The sequence below is a fragment of the Dendrobium catenatum genome, unplaced genomic scaffold, assembly GCF_001605985.2.
Source record: "Dendrobium catenatum unplaced genomic scaffold, ASM160598v2 fragScaff_scaffold_621, whole genome shotgun sequence".
NCBI classification, from domain to species: Eukaryota; Viridiplantae; Streptophyta; class Magnoliopsida; order Asparagales; family Orchidaceae; genus Dendrobium; species Dendrobium catenatum.
The window spans coordinates 15903210-15920265 of NW_021319083.1; the positions used below are offsets into that span (position 1 = coordinate 15903210).

At 38.4% G+C, this 17056-nt stretch overlaps 2 protein-coding genes across 2 annotated transcripts; both read left to right on the forward strand.

The window, feature by feature from the left end:
- Positions 1 to 9902: 9902 nt before the first annotated feature.
- Positions 9903 to 11117, forward strand: LOC110114695 (uncharacterized mitochondrial protein AtMg00810-like). Its single transcript, XM_020847648.1, has 2 exons — positions 9903 to 10107; positions 10189 to 11117. Exons 1-2 carry the CDS (start codon positions 9903 to 9905, stop codon positions 11115 to 11117), a joined length of 1134 nt encoding a protein of 377 aa, XP_020703307.1.
- A 1555-nt stretch (positions 11118 to 12672) lies between these two features.
- Positions 12673 to 14060, forward strand: LOC110114688 (F-box protein At1g67340-like). Its single transcript, XM_020847640.2, has 2 exons — positions 12673 to 12955; positions 13039 to 14060. Exons 1-2 carry the CDS (start codon positions 12726 to 12728, stop codon positions 13928 to 13930), a joined length of 1122 nt encoding a protein of 373 aa, XP_020703299.1. The 5' UTR covers positions 12673 to 12725; the 3' UTR covers positions 13931 to 14060.
- Positions 14061 to 17056: the final 2996 nt, after the last annotated feature.

The window sequence follows — 17056 nt, forward strand, 5'->3', positions numbered from 1 at the left end:
GCACAGCAATGGCAACTGAATTCCATGCCCTTCAGATCCAAGGTACATGGAACCTTGTTCCGAGGCCATCAGATGCGTCAATCCTGGGTTGTAAGTGGACATACCGCACTAAACTTCACTCCGATGGTTCCATAGCCAAATACAAAGCCAGGCTGGTTGCGCAGGGCAATCATCAGGAGTACGGATTGGACTACACTGAGACGTTTAGTCCAGTCGCCAAACTTCCGACCATCAGAATTCTTTTAGCAGTAGCTCTGAACAACAATTGGCCCATTCAACAAATGGATGTCGCCAATGCCTTTCTCCACGGATCTCTTTCGGAAACGGTGTATATGTTACAACCGCAAGGATTTGAGGATACAAACAATCCTGATCATGTATGTCTCCTCAACAAAGCCATCTATGGTCTTAAACAAGCCCCGAGACAATGGTATAACACGTTTACTTCTTTTCTTGTCTCCATTGGGTTTGTCCATAGTAGCTCTGATCCATCCTTATTAATATTTCGCAAATTACACATTACTATATTCTTACTTGTTTATGTGGATGATATTCTTCTAACCGGTAACAACACTGATGAAATTAGAAAAATCACTGATAAACTCAATGGGAAGTTTGCAATGAAACAGTTGGGTGAAGCTAATTCCTTTTTAGGAATTCAAATCACCAAAACAGCAAATGCTTACTTTTTATCCCAAACCGTGTATGCTAATTCCATTCTGCAGGCGGCTCAGTTGTCCAAGTGCAATCCAGTGGCTAACCCGACGTGTACTAAGCTTCCACATGACATTCCCACGGACAACATTCTTAACGATCCGCAGACTTACAGGAAAATAACGGGATCACTTCAGTACTTATGCTTAACCCGTCCAGACATTGCATATAGTGTTAATCTCATCTCCCAACACATGCACCAACCGCAGCCAGAGCATGTCTACCTCTTAAAACGATTGCTACGCTATGTTAAAGGTACAACCGACTATGGTATTCCTATAACAAAATCTAAATTATCGCTTGTATCCTTTTCAGATGCTGATTGGGCGAGCGATCCCATCTCCCGAAAATCAACATCCGGATTCTGCTCGTTTCTAGGAGACTCATTAATCTCATGGACGGTCAAAAAGCAAACTACAGTAGCTCGTTCATCCACCGAATCAGAGTACCGGTCGTTGGCTGCACTCACGGCGGACATTGTGTGGCTTCGTCGTCTTCTCCATGACTTTGGCATTCAACAAGACACACCAACTGACATTTTCTGTGATAACACATCAGCTATAGCTTTAGCAAACAATCCGGTGTTTCATGCCAGAACGAAACACATAGAAATAGATCACCGATTCGTCAGGGATCATATTCAGCAGCATCATATTAGAATTCTCCCTATTAGCACTATTGATCAGACCGCAGATATCCTCACCAAGTCGTTATCCACTCCGCGGTTTCAACTACTTCGCAACAAACTGACTGTCTCCAAAGTACCGTCAGTTTGCGGGGGAGTATTAGATAAACAAATTAGTCTCTGTACTTAGGTTTACACGTGTAGCGTCTTATGTAACTGCTTTTATAAACTCTATATATACACTAAGCTGTAACTGTGAGAGGTTAATGAAATAACATTTCTTCTTCTACACTGCTCTCTGTTCTCGGCTCCCAAGCCTTTCTTCTCGGTTCTTGATTTTCTACAGTTATTGAGGAAAGAGCCTTATATAAATTGACTATCATTGAACAACTGTATCGCAACTTAAAAGAGAGACTAATCGATGAGAATTGTTGCGTCCTAGAATATTCATGGTGGTAGAGAGATAAGGAGCTTAACGTTTTAGTTTTGAATGAAAATTCAACACACATATAGATAAAGAGAGAGATGGATGCAAGAGTCATAAGAGACATTAAGATCTTTATGTGAAAACCTCTGAAAAGGAGAAAAACCAAAAGGTCTCGCCCAACTAAAATGATTCCACTGGTGTTTGTTGTCGATTACAAATGGTACCCTTCCGCAAGGGGAAGGCCTTGACTCAATGTATTATATATAGCACATAACACAGTTGGGAATCGAATAATCCAATGATAAGGGAGCCATTATCAAGAGAATGTTGGCATGTTCGTTAGTTTGGTTGGCAATATTGTCTTTAGGAGACAGTGGTCAAAGAGATCGTAGTCGACTGGGGATGATGGTTGGAAGGACTGTAGTCGGCATGCGATGTATGTCAGAGGGACCATAGTCGGTGGTTAACAGAGGTCGGAAGGACAGAAATTAGCAGGCGACGATGGTCAAAGGGACCGTAGTCAGTAGATGGCGGAGGTCGAAAGGACAGTAGCTAGCGGTTGACGGTAGTTGAAGGGACTGTAGTCAGCGGACCGCAGTGGTCAAAGGGATTGTATTCGGCGAATGACAAAGGTCGAAGTGGCGTGTCGATGGCAGTCGAGTAGAGGTTTGCGATGGTCGGTCCCGGGTGAAGGTTCGACGGTGATTGGTGGCTGAGTGGAAGTCCGAAGGTAGTCAACATCCGGTTGCAAGCCCGGTGGCACTCGACTATCGAGTGATGATCCGACGATCGATGGTTGGGTGGAAGTACAGAGGTGTTTGGTGGCTTGGAGGAAGCTCGACGGGAGTCTGCGGCCAGGTGAATGTTTGGCAAATAGGCGATGATCCAACGATAGTCGTTAACCAAGTAGTGGTCTGGCGACGGTTGACGACGATTCGCCGACCATGGTGCCTAGGTGGAGCTTTATATTCTTGAAGCCACATAGATCTCTTTAATCTCCAGCCAAAGGTCCAAGCTCCAAGTCTCCCTTTTCTTGTGGGAAATGAGGGCCTATTTATAGATTCTTTTTTAGTGGCATACTCAGTAAATAGTGAGAAGATCCATGAAAAATTCGAAGTGGTCAATCGGACAACTCATATCAATTCCCTCAATCATAGAGCATTTATCAAGCATTTGAGTACCATAATAATGTTGGAATGAAGCATTTTTAGGCTCGTTGGATTTGTCTTGTCTAGTCACTCGACTTAACTATAAGCATACAATACTTGGATATCATATGATCATCCAATTTATGCTTTGAAGCGTTCAAATATGCTCTGTCCCCCTAATTTAGACCCATTTGGGCTTAGATTTAACAAATTTTGGTGTCGTTAGGTTCTTCTCTTCGAGACATTCAGTTTAACCATAAATTTATCGAAATTGGAGTTTGGATGACCCCAAATTTAATTTTGAAAGTTATTATATTAAATTTGTCCCAAGATTCGTGCTCGAATGATACTTTTTGGTGATGTAACAAGAATACTAAAATCCAATCCAAGAATCCATTTGCATTGACGCTGCCAACCAAATAATTCTTCAAGAATCGCATCCTAATATAGGTTGACTTTGGGGTGTAAAAGAGTCAAGATAAGCTCGAGTTATCATTAGTTTGTGCTTGAGCTTGATTAATTAATCGAGTTCTAGCTTTATTCTACGATTTTGATCCAGTTCATTTATTATGATAGAGAGAAAATAATTATGATTTGAGCAATTATTATAATAAAATAATAAAATTAATGAGAAATAAAATATTATTAATAATAAAGAATAATTTAATATGAGAAAGTGAGATATTTTAACAATTTTGTAAATAGAATCATGAATGCTAATATATTTTAGATGTATTTTAAATTAATATTTTTTTTAAACAAGCCAGCTCCTGAGCTAAGTAGACTCATACATACATCACATACACAATACTCAAACTTTAGACCTCTTAGTTGATAGCCTAAGTTCACAACCAACCAATTACCAAGATGAGCTGTGCCTAACAAGACGAGTTAGTGCTGACTCAAGCTTGGCTCATGAGCTCATCAAGCTCGGCTCATAAGCCATTTATCGAGTTGAGTGCGAGCATACTCATAAGTCAGCTTTGACCACTTATACCCTTAAATTTGCTATTATTGATCGTAATTGGCATGACAGCGCTTATGGTAAAAAATGTCCCTTCTTATTTTTATTTTTTTTTTGAAGTTAGGAATTCCTCATAGATCTCAAGTAGAAGTATAGTAGAGTCTACAGGTAGAGGGACTGAGGGACATGTGAAGTTTGAACTCCTTGAACTGAACCTCTGATGAGAAGAGTTGATTATGTAGAAATCCTAATCATAGACTTGAAAAATAAGTAGGAATTATATCTCTTTTTATTGTTCAAAGTAGTTGTTCAGAAATAAGTAGGAATTCCATTTCTTTGATTTTAAAAATTAAATTTAAACGTTGATATCTTTGATTTGGACCTAATTTTAAATGAAAAAAAAATAAATCAAAATATTTTAACTAATTTTTAATTGTGATGAGTAAAAATTTATTGATAGACCGTTTGGTTTGTTAAAAAAAATGCAGGTTAACATGAATGCAATGTGTTTGAAATGTTTGAAATTGTTTGTAATATGAGTAAAAAATAAAACAAGTTTTTTTTCTATTTAACTTGAAACAAAATGGATGCAATGTAAAACTAAATGATGGTGGTTATCAGTGGCTAGTGACAATGATGATGGTGCATGGTGGACGGTGGTAGGCAGAAATTGACGAGGCTGGTGGTAGCAGGCAGTGGAGGATGCTGATGGCATGTGGAGGCAGCGACTTATATCTGGTGGGCACAATCATTTGTTACTGCATAAGGCAAAGCGTAGAGGCGATCGCTGACAAATATAGCTGAAGGTGGCTAGTGACGACCGCAGTGACAATGACTAACAATTTACCATGTATTTGAAAATCATTAGAGAGTGACTCCCAAATGTTTCAAAATTTTACTCCGCATTCTTTTACTTCAAATCAAACATTAATATTTTCAAAATTCCTGCATTTAAAATACTTTACATCATATAGCCTATCAAATTTTTTTGAGTTGAGAATAATATAAATTTGAAATTAATTACTCACATACTGTATCATCTTTAAATATACAAACCCTACTTCTTCCATTTAAAGCAATTACCAAATTGTAATTAATCTTTAATCCCCTTTTTTATTTACCATATGTCGATTTTATAAACCATTAATATACAAAACATAAGGAAAGCAACTTAAAAGAAAAAAGGAAAATTAAAAACATAAAATTAGCATCTTCCTAGCTATATCGCATTACAAGCATAACTATAAGCCCAATTGTTTACTCTCGCTTGAATTCTTCTAATCCTTAGCCTCATGATTTATCCCATTCATTCTGTCTTTATACTACAATCTTACAAAATTAGCAGTAATTAACAAGACCACTAATACAATTATTAAATCAGGCCCTGCCAAGTTGATCAAATTATATTCGAAGCAGTTTGCTGTATTTTTCTTTGAATTGTCTCATTTGACAACCCTTAGCAAAATTAACAGTAAAATAAACCAAATTAATCGAAGGCAACAATGCCAAACAAATTAGTAGAGAGCTATGTGGTTAGAAGAATTCAAGCATGCCGGCTCCTTATTTTCCTTTGTATTTAATACAGCTGAATAATAATTATAATTTAGGTGTCAAATCATTAGCTCATAAAAATCTTGCAACTTCTTTTTTTTTTTTTTTTAATTGTAAGATCAAAAGACACTAGCTAACATTTTAAATAATTTTTTAAGAGAATTATGAGTGTTATTATATAAATTTGACGTATTATCAATGATAATACAAACTAACTGGCAATAACAAAAAATAACTTGATTTATTTTGAGGACTCGATAATTTACGTCAAGATTTGAGTTGTGTATACCAGGGAAATAGCAAATATACATTTACTTCCCAAATTAATAAGTGAGAGAGTTTAAAACAGATTTTAGACTAGAAAGTTACTTTAGAAAGCATAAAAAAGCTGTCCCAAATGAAATCTAACACTTTTAAGTGATCAAGTCCTACAGAAAGCGCTGTGAGAGTTTGGTAATTAAGGCTTTGTTTGGGATGACTTTCTTAATGTTTCTTAAAACAACTTTTTAATATAAAATTTTAAAATTTTAAACTAGAAAGCTGTTTTAAGAAGCAATAAAAAAGGTGTCCCAAACTCAAAGTAAGCCTAAGGTTTCGTTTGGGACGGCTTTTTGACTACTTAAAGTGGGTTCTTAGTACAAAAGTTAAAATTTTTGTACTTGAAAGCGGCTTTAAGAAGCAGTAAAAGGCTTCATTTGGGACAGCTTTATACTACTGCTTTTCTCTTGTTTTTAAGAAATTTTTTGACTAAAAAGCAGCTTTTTAAAGCAGCAAAAAATATATCCTAAATAAAACCTAAGCATCAGCCATAGCTTAGACTTTGAAATCTCCCCTCCATCAATGTAACATTAACAATTGTAACATATTAATGTGCGAAGCAGGCACTACTCATCTTCTTTAAAATAGATATTTATCATCGCCTGTACGTGTAGTTAAGAAGTGCTTCAGGTAGCTAGAGAATGAGAACAACATGATTTTTAATCTATTACCAAAAAAAAAGGAGGTAATTGAATATAGGTTTTGGATTCTTAATCAGGATTTTGGGATTAATCAAAGCTTAAGAACTTACAAAGTGTTCATAGGCTATCTAAAATTTTCTCTGTAAGTGGCAGGTGGATCATATTGGGATCTCAAAGTTTTACGATGGTGCTTAAAGTATAACCACATAAGTGGAAATATTAAGATAATGATTATTGTACTAGTGTTATAATTACCATCATGATATAAGTGAATATAAGATTCTTTTACAACAGTTTCTCTAATATCGCTCACCCGATTATGGACCTGCCGCCCAAACGAACATATCAACACTGATTCTTCCAACTCCCACCATATAATGCACTCTGTATGATGTATATGTGCAACATCGAGTCAAGACCTTCCTCTTAAGTAAGGGCCTCATTTGTAATCAATTGCAAATACTAGTGGATTCATTCAAATTAGGCTAGTCACCGTGGTTTTTCTCCATTTCAGATGTTTTCACGTAAAAACTCTTGTGTCTCTTATAAACGCTCAACTTACTTATTTATCTATTTATATGTTGGATCTTCGTACAAAACTAAGATGCTAAACTACACCACTCTCTATCGCTGCGAATTTTTCAAGACACAACAATACTTAATATAATCAATATTGAATATATTCGTGAATCGTCATCCCACAGCCGCTCAAATTTCTTGTATCTAACATCAAGAATCTCGCTCCTCACCCGCTCACATCGGAAAACTACCCAATTTGGCGTATCCAGATTCTGCAACAATTCACTGCAAACGGTTACAATGGACATCTCACCGGAACCATACAAGCTCCGGCAGACGAAAACTCCGATGCCTACACTCGATGGCGCATCGTCGACAGTAATCTCCTGTCCGCACTCTTTTCGACCGTCTCACAACCCGTTCTACCCTACATCATTACTTCGACCTCCACCAACGAAGCATGGACGATTCTTGAAAAACGTCTCCAGCCCACCAGTAGTTCCCGGGTAATGCAGCTAAAGAACGAACTGTATCGGGTTACCTTGAAAGATCAGACACTGCAAGATTACCTCACTCGAATCAAATCAATTGTGGACAATATTGCGGCATCTGGCTCCAAGATTGAACCAGAGGATGTTATGCTTCACATCCTAAATGGTCTTCCACCGACTTACAACTCCTTTAAGTCTACAATCCGGAACTCTCTGCTTCCCATCGATTTGGACACCTTCTACTCACTTCTTTGCAACGAAGAAATTCATCTTCAGCAAGAACTTTCTCAAGATCAGCAGCCCACTGGTACTCCGGCCAATGCTTTTTACGCTTCATCTTCAAACCAATCGCGCGGAAGACCCAACAATCGGAGGACGTTCAAAAACAAGAATCAACAATCTTCATACCCACCACCGTCCTCAACTCAATCAAGCCCCACGATCCCAAATCAGTCTCGACCGACTTGTCAGATTTGTGGGAAAATTGGCCACATAGCTCTTAATTGCTGGCATCGTAACAATCCTAAATACGCACCTACAGAATTCAAACAGCCACGCGTTCTGCTTGCGAATCCGCCGAGCTCAGTAAATCAGGACTGGGTCCTAGACTCAGGTGCCTCGGCTCACATCACTCCATATGCTAGTAACCTCTACCATCCTATGACTTATAATGGCTCAGACAACATATCCATTGCAAACAGAACCTCCTTACCCATTCACTCTTCCGGTCAAGGCCTTCTCCCGCTCCCGGACAGCACACGTAAGCTTCACCTACACAATCTTTTACATGTTCCCACCCTCACGCACAATCTTCTCTTTGTATCTAAACTAACCACCGATAATTTTGTCTCTATCTCATTTGATGCGAATGGTTTCACCATCAAGGATCTTCAGGACCACCGTCCGCTGCTTCATGGTCGTTTACATAACGGCCTGTATCGAATCGAGCTATCTCCGGAACCACGACACAAGGCGCTCGCAACAACTCACTCGTCCGCAAACGACTGGCACGCCCGGCTTGGTCATCCCAGCTCTCATGTTCTCAATACTCTTGCAAATAGATTTTCCGAAATTTCCTCTGTTTCGCATTCTTTTTCTTGCACTTCTTGTAATTTGGCTAAAAGCCACAAATTAGCATTCAATAAAAGCACTTCTACTACTACATCTGCTTTCGAACTCTTGCATACAGATGTCTGGGGTCCCGCATCACACCAATCAATCGACGGCTATCGTTACTATGTCGTCTTTATTGATCATCATACGCGCTACTCCTGGCTTTACCTCATGCATTCGAAGCAAGAAACCTTGTCCAAATTCAAGACACTCTGCAACTTGATCCAAACGCAACACGGCTGCACACCAAAGGCTCTCCGCACGGATGGAGGCGGAGAATTCACCGGACTTGAATTCAGAAACTACCTCAAAGATCGTGGTATTCATCAGCAAATTTCCTGTCCACACACGCCAGAACAAAACGGATTAGCTGAGCGCAAGCATCGCCATCTTCTTGATCTTACTCGTGCGCTTCTCCATGCCTCCAGTCTACCATACAAATTTTGGGCAGAAGCGTTGATGACAGCTCACTACCTAATCAACCTCCTACCGTCAAAAGCCATTTCCCTTCAAATTCCTTACGAGAAACTTTACCAAATTCCGCCAACTTACAGCCACCTTAGGACTTTTGGCTGTCAGTGCTTCCCATGGCTCAAGCCATATACTCAAACAAAACTGGCACCGCGATCAGCAAATTGTATGTTCCTTGGTTACTCCGCAACACACAAAGGGTATAAGTGCCACGACATTCAAACTGGCAAGACGTACATCTCTCGGCACATACAATTCAATGAGCATCACTTTCCCTATAAAGAACTACCTCAAAGCCCAGATACTTCACCAACAATACCTTCAAAGTCTATCTCTCCGTTTCTACTTCCACCTCCCACGGCTCTTCCCACAAATACAATCGAACCCCTCACGGGATCTCATCCAAATTCAACTCTCCCCAATCCCGCAACAACTCAGACCACTTCATCTGGTGGAACTCATAGTGACAGCAGTCATCCTCTTCACATTGACTCGTCACCGAACATTACCAAACAACCAACTCATCCTATGCAAACTCGTCTCAAGTCTGGAATAAGCAAACCAAGACAACTGCTCAATCTTCTTACTCACGTCCAGTCCCCGCCTACACCAACAACGTTCAACCAAGCTTCGAAACTCGACGTGTGGAAACAAGCAATGGCGACTGAATACGACGCCCTGATGAAACAAAACACATGGACTCTTGTCCCCTGCCCCTCAAACAAACCCGTACTCGGATGTAAATGGACTTATAAGACGAAGCTCCTTCCCAACGGGAAAATCGACCGTCACAAAGCAAGACTCGTAGCACTAGGCTATGATCAGCAATTCGGCATCATTATACAGAAACTTTTAGCCCAGTTGCAAAAATGCCAACCATCCGATTTCTTCTAACTGTGGCTGTCAACCGGAAATGGCCAATGTACCAACTCGACGTATCAAACGCATTTCTGCACGGTGATCTGGATGCCGACATTTATATGAAGCAACCGCCGGGTTTCGTCAACTCCGCTACTTCCAATCTGGTGTGTAAACTTCGAAAGTCCCTATATGGACTCAAACAGGCTCTTAGGCAATGGTTCAACAAATTAACAGGATTTCTGCAATCTCAAGGATTTGGATTCAGTCGCTCCGATCCCTCCCTCTTAATTCTTCACAAAAATAACATACAAATATATATTCTTATTTATGTGGATGATTTTCTAGTCATAGGAAACAATGATTCCGCCATTCAGTCTCTACTCCGACAATTACAATCCCATTTCGACCTCAAGCAGCTTGGACAAATCTCGTTGTTTCTCGGCATCCAGGTAACTCAATCCAATTCAGGCTACTTTCTCTCGCAACATCACTACGCCAGTAAACTTCTTCGTGACGCAGGTTACGCGGACTGCAAATCCGCGCCTACGCCCGCTGTTCCTAACAGGAAGAACATCACCTCCTCAAGTCAGCCGTTCGCGGATCCTACTCTTTACCGCAAACTGGCCGGATCTCTCCAATATCTATCGATCACAAGGCCCGACATTGCTTTTGCTACCAATCAAGTCTGCCAGCATATGCAAAATCCCTCAGATCTTGACTTCAAAGCTCTCAAACGGATTCTTCGATACATCAAAGGCACGATAGATCATGGCCTTCCAATTACAAAGGGACCTCTCGAACTACTCACATACACCGATGCTGATTGGGCGGCCGATACATCTGATCGTAAATCCATCTCCGGCTACTGCACGTTCCTTGGTTGGACACTACTCACCTGGACGGTCAAAAAACATGTTACCGTAGCCAAATCCTCAACAGAGGCGGAATACCGATCCCTTTCAGCTGCCACGTCGGAGGTCATCTGGCTGCGTCGTCTTGCCGAAGAGCTTGGCATCCCTCAGCCATCCCCAACCACAATCTACTGCGACAACACCTCAGCCATCGCCATCGCAAAGAATCCGGTCTTTCACAATCGAACGAAACACATCGAAATCGATTATCATTTCATTCGTCAACACATTAATACCAAAGCCATTCAACTCCAGCACATAGCCTCCAAAGATCAGCTTGCCGACATTTTGACTAAAGCCTTCACAGTCTCTCGGTTTACCGAACTTCACAGCAAGCTCACCATTCGTTCAGCGAATGATTAGCTTGAGGGAGGATATAAGCAGCATAAGACAGATTAGGATATTTAATCACTGTAATTAGTCTTAGTTTTATTAATCTCCTGTAATCCATTATATATATGGGACCCATACCAGTAATAAGATTTGAATTTACTTTTTCCCTCTTAACCTCTGTTCTCCTCTTCCTCTCCGGCGTGTTCTACCTCGCGCCCTTCTTATTCTTGCTTTCATAATGCACTCTGTATGATGTATATTTGCAACATCGAGCCAAGACCTTCCTCTTAAGGGACTCATTTTTAATCAATTGCAAATACTAGTGGATTCATTCAAACTAGGCTAGGCACCATGGTTTTTCTCCTTTTCAGAGGTTTCACGTAAAAACTCTGATGTTTCTTATAAACGCTCAACTTACTTATTTATCTATTTATATGTTGGATCTTCGTACAAAACTAAGATGCTAAACTACACCACTCTCTATCGCTGCGAATTTTTCAAGACACAACAATACTTAATATAATCAATATTGAATATATTCGTGGCTCAGGTCTACTAGATATGGTCATGGAGTATTGCTCAGTAGAAATGAACGTGGTGTGCCCTTACAATGATATCATTTCAATGATTGCCTAAAAGGGTTTGTCTGCAACACATGCAAAGCTTGGTGTTGGTCCTAACTAATACAATAATAAATATAAACCAAGCTTTTGGAGACGATTGTGGCTTATGGTGATGGCCATAAAACTAGGGAGGATGTAGTGCAGGCTTGGATGGGATAATAGTTGCAGCAAATGCAATTCCCGAATAGGTTCAGTCTATCAAAGGCCTCCGGTCATCGATAGGCCGATGTTGATTGACTGATGAACGTGCATCCTGTCCGTTCATGCCAATGACCTTCACCTCTTCATCGTAGGCATTTTTTTGGAAAAATTATTATATACAGAGTCCAAACATTGTCCAAAAACCAATAAAAATATGTCACGTCACCCTAAAAGTATACCACGCTCGGTACCGAGCACGATACCGACAAGCGTCACCGAAAAGTTCACCGGTCCGATATCCGCACAAAATAATCTCTCCATTTTTTGGCCCTCCCTCTTCCTAACGGTTATTTTTTTCTTCAAGAAAGCTAACTTATGACCGTTAAAGCATTTCGTTATAACCCACAGCACATTCAATAACAGTTATCGTCTCAGTAGTTCACAATGTTATATAAGTGATCATGAATAGGTGCATACTCGGTTGCAACGGTCTCCACAACTCTTTACCTACTTGGCTTCATTTCTGAGATCCCCAAAAATAACTAAACGCACGTATTAACTCTGTGAAACTTCAAATTGCATATTCCATTTTATAGTAAAATGCTAAATATGATTAATCAGGTTTAATATTTCATTAATGGCTTTAATTACTAGTTAACAATGGGAAGATTTCCGTTCGCGAAAGCAACCGTTGGGGTCGGGTCAGCGAGATTTGACCGAGGACTTGTTTGTAATAACATACAAGGGTAAAAATGTCCGTTTGTATCATTTCTTACTACTCTGTTCTTTTGTGTTTGAGTATTTAAGCCAAGAGGTCTTCTCGGAGGAGGCATCCTCTCAGATTCGGACAAACAAGAGAGGGAAAATAATTAAGATGCATACCAGGAGTGGGCTTTGCTACCCTCGGCCATCGCCGGCGGCGTCACCGCATACGGTTAAAAGGGGCTTTGATGGCTATTGCAGCGAACCTCGGAAACGAGCTCGCTCAGTGGAGCAGAACATCGATTTCTTCAACGGCCTCCCGGACGACCTTGTCCTCCTCATCCTCTCCAAGCTCTCCGCCTCCGCTGGCTCTCCTTCAGATCTCATCAGCGTCCTCCTCACGTAAGCCAGATTAAGCCATGTTTCCCCAAAAAATCGAATTTTAAAGGTCTGTTTCTAAAAGAAAATCTGATTTTTATGAACAGATGCCGGAGATTTAACCAATTAGCAATACATAGAATAGTTCTTTCCAAGCTATCCGTCAAGGGGACTGCAGTAAGGGCTAAGAACTGGACGGAATCAACCCACCGATTTCTAAAAAGTTGCGCTGAAGCAGGAAACCTCGAGGCCAGCTACAGTCTTGGCATGATCTGTTTCTACTGTTTGCAAAACAGGGGACTCGGAGCATCCCTAATGGCAAAAGCTGCCATGGCGTCTCACCCTGAAGCTCTCCACTCCCTCTCCATCATCCAATTCAATGGTAGCGGTGGATCTAAGAACGACAAAGATCTCCGCGCCGGAGTCGCTCTCTGTGCCCGCGCCGCCTACCACGGCCACATAGACGCGATTCGCGAGCTCGGGCACTGTCTCCAGGATGGCTACGGCGTGCGGCAAAACGTCGCCGAGGGGCGGCGCTTCTTAGTCCAAGCCAACGCCAGAGAACTCGCAGCGGTGAGGAAAGGTAGAGTACCTGTAAAGTTCTCTCCATGTTCCCTTCTTAGTGACTTCGGATGCAACGTGCCGACGCCGGAGGTGCATCCGGCGAACCGCTTCATGGTGGAGTGGTTCGCGGAAAGGGGTGGACCGGCTGCTGCTGGTGAAGGAGGAGAGGGGCTAAGGATGTGTTCGCATGTTGGTTGTGGACGGCCGGAGACGCGGCGTCATGAGTTCCGGCGATGTTCTGTTTGTGGGGCCGTTAACTATTGCTCGCGAGCGTGTCAAGCGATGCATTGGAAGATGGCGCATAAGGGCGAGTGTTCGCCCATGGATCGGTGGCTTGATGGGGAGGGTGCGTTGGAGGTGGAGCAAGGTGGCCTGATTGTCGCCGGCCAAGCTCCGGCAGCGGCGGAAAATGATAATATGGAAGAAAATTTGTAGGAAAGGGGAGGATGTATTTTGTAGGAGGGTTTCTGAGGTTTTCCTTTTCTTTTGTTTTTTGTTAATTTATTTAATATTTTTGTGGAATAGTTGAGGCATGTTTCTACTTTCTTTTGAAGATCTTATTTCATCTTTGTTTGTTTTTTTTTTTTTTTTTTTTTCATGGAGGTAAAAAATTTTTTTCGGAATGTAGAAATTTTCTTTTTCTTTTAAGATTTTGTACGCAATTAGTAAAGTTCAGTTATATTTACTCTTTTTTTTTTTTACTTAAAATAAGTTATAAAATTTTTACCTTAGATCTCTTTCTCCCGTTCTTTGCGATGGAAGCTTTAGTAACGGACAATTTCATTCTGATTGGTACTTAAATTTTGTTTTGTCGGGATGTAATTTGTTTCATATGACTATATGAGAGTAAATTTTCAAATTGGACTCACCTACCATAGAAAATAGTCTAAAAATCATTTTTTGAATATTTTCAGCCATATTATTTTGGTGTATTTTATTTGAGCCATTTTTATTATATAAATTTAATCTTACAAAAAATATATATTTTTTCTAATTCAAAATACATCAAATTGAAATTTAAAATCTTATAATTCATATTAAGATTAAGTGTATTTGGAAAGATTATAGTATTTTATTAATTTAATTATGAAGTTATTGTGATAAAAAATAATTTAATTATTCTTATTATAAAAAGTAAAATTTTCACCTCAGAAATTTTTGAGAAAACGACAAAAGCAATAAGAAAAGAGTGGCTAAATAAAGATGTGGTTGCTCTCGGAAAAATAAGTCTCAAATAGGATTAATTATTCTGTGTGGACGGCGAATGTTGTCCGTAGGTCAATTAGAATGTATCATGTCATTTTGGTGCTCATGCAGTACTGCTCAGTATCGTTGACGTGACACATTACGGTTGATTATCAGACTATTTTTTACATGTAGTCTCCGCGCAGAATAATTTTTCACCAAATAGACTCTAAATTATGTTAATTACAACATAAATTGGACAGTTTTAAAATTAGGCTCCTAATGTATTTTCAATTTTTTCTTGATATAAATGAAATATTATATTATATAATTAAATAATACTAAAAATGTTAAATTTAATTATACTATTTAATAATTTATTTATATTAAGAGATAATATGTGATATATAAAATTAAGAATCCATTAAAAAAAAAGTTCAACTTTGTTAGAAAAAATTTTCAACTATTGCCAAAATGCGCCAACTTGACTATAAGAAACGGATTTTATAAATAATTAAATAAAACGGTAGCGGTTCATACGGGGTATTCTTGCAAATTGGAGACATTCTAGACTTACCAAAGCGGATGGAATCACTTAACCGCTCTCAAACAAAGTGAAAGGCTAAAGGCAGCTCGAATCTTGGCTCACTTTTGCATCTTTCTGATGCCTCTTTCCTCAACTACTTTATCTTTCTGTAATTTCTTTTTTTGTTGGAGCAAAAAGCCTAATTTGCATATCTGAGCACGCACTCTTCATAATGTTTCTCCTAAATAAAAATATACTTTAAATGAATTTTTTTATTCGTTATATTGACAAATATATTATTTTTTTTTATTATTCTTCATATAAATAGTCACTCGGATAAATACATAAAATTACAAATAAATGTTCACATTTTTTTAGTCAACTAATATCATTGTCAAGCATATTATGACGCTTGATGAAGTCAAGCATAATTCGAGCGAATCAACTAGGGCCTAACAAGATTTGTTAGGGTTTTGCTTGGGCTATTTGAACTTAAAGCATACAACCCTAGGCAATCTCTTACACTTTTATTCGCTATAATGAGATTAAGTAAGTAAATTTATGATTTAGGTCAGTTCGGGTCCATACAACTATAACGTTTTATAGTCTATAATGATATTGTTGCAACGCAAACAATTTAATTATTCTAACAAAAAATAAGCTTTTCATTGCATAAGCTTCTGAAAAATTAATGAGAAAGCAATTGTCAAATTAAGGTTTTATTTGAGATGACTTTCTTGATGCTTCTTAAAGCTACTTTCTAGTACTAAAATTTTTGTACTAGAAAGCTTCTTTAAGAAACAGTAAGAAAGCCGTCCCAAACGAAGCCTAGTTTGTGATATATGTATGAAAATCAATGCATTGGAAAATCTATCTCAAACAAATTCATAATCAAAGTTTAAATTTTGACTTAAAAAGATATTCAAATAAAAGAAAATTTCTAACACAAGTGAAACCTAATTTTATGTAAGAATGAATGTATTACACATATCTAGCCTAAAATTTGCCTATTAAAATTGTGATAGTTTTATTTTATTCAATTTAATTATAATAGTATCAGATGAATTGTTTGAAAGTATTAAGAGAAAAATTACAAAATATAAGATATAAATTATAATTTTAAAGATATAAGTATTAAGAGAAAAATTACAAAATACAAGACATAAATTATTATTTTAAAGATATAATTATTATATTTGATTGATGACAACCTATCCTTTCACAATATTAAGTGAATTCGTGGAGGTCATTGGTTCTCTATCCATGAATCCTATGGCTTCCCTTCTTTGAGCAGGCCCACAAAGCTCAGGTATAAAACGTCTATATATTTGGGTTTCAATCTCTTGTACGCAATCCTGAGTCTGTAGTGGGAGAGGAATCCAGTCGAGATTTTGCTTTCTTTTCCAAGATTTTATTCCCCCATCTAATTATTCTTGATTTAAGGCCTTATTTGATTACTTGAAGTTAAGGTTATAAAATATATTTTAGTAATAATAAATTGATTCATTTTTATCATTTCATGTAGTTGAAATTATTATGGGATTTAATCCTACATTTCTTTTAATTTTTTTATTCAAAATAAATTAAAATAATTTTTTTTATTTATATATTTCTTAACTCATTATTGCTTGACCACTGCACCGAAAAAGGATAAATGCCACTGAAAAAATGAGAATTAATTATATTTATTTTGAAATTAGTATAATATAAATTTGATTAATTATCAATAAATTATTTTTATATTAGAAGTTTTATTCAATTTGAGATTTATCTTGTTGTGTGCTAGAAAAATTTATGGCGATAAAAATATAATTTTTACATCTTTGTTTTTCACAAAGATTCAACTCACA

Excerpts from the sequence above, each read along its gene's own strand:
- LOC110114688 (XM_020847640.2), top strand. The coding sequence starts at position 12,726 with ATGCATACCAGGAGTGGGCTTTGCTACCCTCGGCCATCGCCGGCGGCG. Across the intron at positions 12,956-13,038 it reads CTCATCAGCGTCCTCCTCAC|ATGCCGGAGATTTAACCAAT; the intron begins GTAAGCCAGATT and ends TTTTATGAACAG.
- LOC110114695 (XM_020847648.1), top strand. The coding sequence starts at position 9,903 with ATGTACCAACTCGACGTATCAAACGCATTTCTGCACGGTGATCTGGAT. Across the intron at positions 10,108-10,188 it reads ATCTCAAGGATTTGGATTCA|TCATAGGAAACAATGATTCC; the intron begins GTCGCTCCGATC and ends ATGATTTTCTAG.